Raw genomic sequence first — 2,926 nt, 5'->3', positions numbered from 1 at the left:
TTAGCCTGACGGGCGGCAGGATGGATGGGGGGCAGGAACGCGGCAGCGGCCCGGCCGCCGGTCTCGGGACGCGGGCGTCTAGGTCGATCCGCCAGACCGACGGCACGCGCCCGGCCAGATGGCGGCGGGAAGGTCAGGCGCGAGCCCCAGGATGAGCCCGCGGAACGGGCACGCGGGCAGGTAGCCCCGTGAGCCCCCTCGGGAAGCGTCGGACCCCCCGCCGTCCTCCAGAGACCGGCCTCGCCCTGGGCGGTGCCCCCGCCACGGCACGCAGCGCCCCTCGGCCAGGAAATTAAGGTTCTCGGCTCGGAAATGCGCTCGAATCCTGATCCTGTCCGGCCCGCGCTCGCCCGAGCCGGCCCTCGGCGCCCGCAACTTCCACCCCTCGCAATGCTTTCTCGGCTTTAGTATCGCGGGTTGAAGTTTCCCTTTTTTCTTGCTCCCTGAGCGCCCCTTCTATGCTCAGGCCGTCGGCGATGGCGGTTTGAGGTTTTCTTCTCTCTGCTGTTCGCTGCCTCAAGCTGCCTCTCGCTGTCTCTCTCCACCTCTGTTTTTCACAGTAAGGGGATCGGTGTCTCCCGGGGCCCGACGGGCCCCAGCTGTCGGCGCAGAATGGACAGCAGGGCACGCAGAGGTGACGGACACCCGAGCACACACCCACACCCGGGGGGCCTGGGCGAGGCACCTCCGTGCCAGTGTCCTCGGGCCCTGGCCCTCGGGTGGGCGCCTGGCCGTGTGTCCCGGGCGGCAGGACGGGGGCAGAAGGCCGGCGTCGCAGCGCTCAGGGTACGAACACGCGCCGAGCCTCCATCCTGCACGTTTATGCTTCCTAGGAGGAGAAATAAACCCCGGCCCTTTCTGCGAGGCGGGGGGAGATGGGGACCGAGAGAAGCCATCTTTAGTGACAACCCGACGAGACGTGGGTGTAGAAATGCTGAGTAACACGGCATGACCGAGGAAGCCACAGCAAGGACAGGGACGAGGACTCGGTGGACCTCACGAGGACGCAGAGGGACGGCCAGCAGCAGGAGGAGGTGCCGAAGGCCACGCACGGAGCGCCGCCCCCTCCTACCCCCCGCCCCGCTGCCCCGGCCTCCAGTCACTCACCGAGCCTCCCAGACCCCAAAATCTCCCCTCTGCTGTCACCGCTGCCCTGACTCAGGCTGTCCTCACTCCTCGCCGGACACTTCGCTAGCTTCCCGAGGTCGATCAGGGCCTTCCCCAGTCAGCCCCTGGCCCCCCGGCTGACCGTCAGTGAGTCCCGTCACCGCTGGCTGGCTGACTGCATGCCAGGAGCCGCAAGGCCTTGGGGAAGCCGCCCTGGACCTGCCAGGCCGTCTCGGGGAGCCGTCTGCTCTGCTCCTACAGAACCTGAGGCCGGGCCCCCGGAACTCATGACACCACACCCCCGACCATGGCTGGTTTCTCTGCCTCACGCCCGACGACGGCCGCTCTGGGGGGCCAGGATGGACTCCCAGCTGTCCCGAGACCTGTCGGCACCGGCCTGCAGCGGACGTCCTGGGACTGTCCGCCGAATGAAGACACAACCGCCTCGGCCACTCGGCTGACAGCAGGCCCCCGGACGGCGTCGGGCAATGCTCCCATGTCCTGGTGCCCTCCCAGGAGACACGGTGGCTCCCCTCAGGGACCACGGTGCCTGAACTATGACAGCTCGGCGAGGACATTCTAGAAGCTGTTCCAGAGCACGTGCTCCTCGGTCAGCACGGACCTGCTGTCCCCGGCTCTGGCGAGCACGGGACAGGAGACCATGAGCGCACGACAGGGGCTGTGACGGTGACTCTGCAGCCAGCCGCTGCCCTGCGGGGGACAAGCAGGCACTCGCGCCTGTTCCAAGCCCGTCATCTGACCCTCTCTCTCCTCGTCCGTGACACAGCAGGGTCTGCGTGGGGCAGGACGCAGGCAGGCACCAGCTCCAGCCTCCCTCGCAGTCGCAAAGGGTCGGGGACCGCTGTCAGGGACAGCCTCGGGCTCTCAGTGTCCCCACTCTTCCCTATGGTAACTCACAGCCCTGAACGTGACGGGTCTGGGTCCTTGGCCGTGAAGGTGACAGGAAAGAGGGAGCGGAGCTGGCACCACAGACGAGCGCGCTCGGGGCGGTGAGGTGGAGACGCTGGGCAGGCGGGGTGGGCGCCCCACGCGCCCCGGAAGCCGCAGTGCGTGGACACAAAGTCACACCAGGCGACTGTGTCCTGCGAACACTTGCGCTCACAAAACGGCTAAGGAACTATTACGTTATTCCAAGTGGATTCGAGACTAACCGAAAAATAAATAAATGAAAGAATCCAATTTCAAAACAAAGAACACAAATCAAAAACGTAAAAAATCTCAAGAACACATCTGTATCACAATATTTGCAGCCGCGGACCAGTGTGCTGGTTCACCAGCAAACCCAACCCCCGCGAGGCTCAGGGACACAGAGGGACAGGGTGACATTTATGGAGGAAGAGGCCACGCAAAGCACTGGGAGGCATAGCATCTGCGCAGGGCCCGCAGGGAGGTGTCCCTCAGCCCCGCTGTCCGGGCGCCCCACGCTTACCCGCGAGACTGGCCGCCATCTCCTCAGGAGTCTGTGACAGCCGCAGCCCTGGCTTCAGGGGACCGTCGGAGTCCACGTACTGGCGGCGTTTGAGGTAGCAGGACACCGCCATCTGGATCTGCTCCGTGCGTACTCGTTTCATGACCTGGGGACACACAGCACAGACCGTGAGGGACACCAGCCCCGGGGACAGGGAGCCGGGGCGGACGGGCCATGGGCCAGTGAGGCGCAGGGCGGAGCTCCCCAACCGCTGGCCCCGTGCCCTCCCCCACCTCTCCATCTCCCCAGACAACACAGCCAGTCGTGGGCGATCGGGACGTCGTCGAAAGCTGACCCCAAGTCACCCAAACTCCACTCGACGCCAAGACG

The 2,926-nt window shown here is 65.8% G+C and overlaps 1 protein-coding gene across 1 annotated transcript in view; it reads right to left on the bottom strand.

Moving 5' to 3' along the window:
* Positions 1–2,702, bottom strand: part of LOC105308792 (TAF5-like RNA polymerase II p300/CBP-associated factor-associated factor 65 kDa subunit 5L) — a 22,574-nt gene extending 19,872 nt beyond the window's left edge. The window contains exon 1 of the mRNA XM_023525785.1: positions 2,558–2,702. Within this exon, the coding sequence (XP_023381553.1) occupies positions 2,558–2,699 (142 nt within the window). The 5' untranslated portion in view covers positions 2,700–2,702. The remainder of the gene's footprint in view (positions 1–2,557) is intronic.
* Positions 2,703–2,926: the final 224 nt, after the last annotated feature.

This window comes from Pteropus vampyrus, unplaced genomic scaffold (assembly GCF_000151845.1).
Source record: "Pteropus vampyrus isolate Shadow unplaced genomic scaffold, Pvam_2.0 Scaffold626, whole genome shotgun sequence".
Taxonomy (NCBI): domain Eukaryota; kingdom Metazoa; phylum Chordata; class Mammalia; order Chiroptera; family Pteropodidae; genus Pteropus; species Pteropus vampyrus.
The sequence above is the reverse complement of the archived record's forward strand: the minus strand, read 5'-3'. Positions and strand labels throughout refer to the sequence as shown.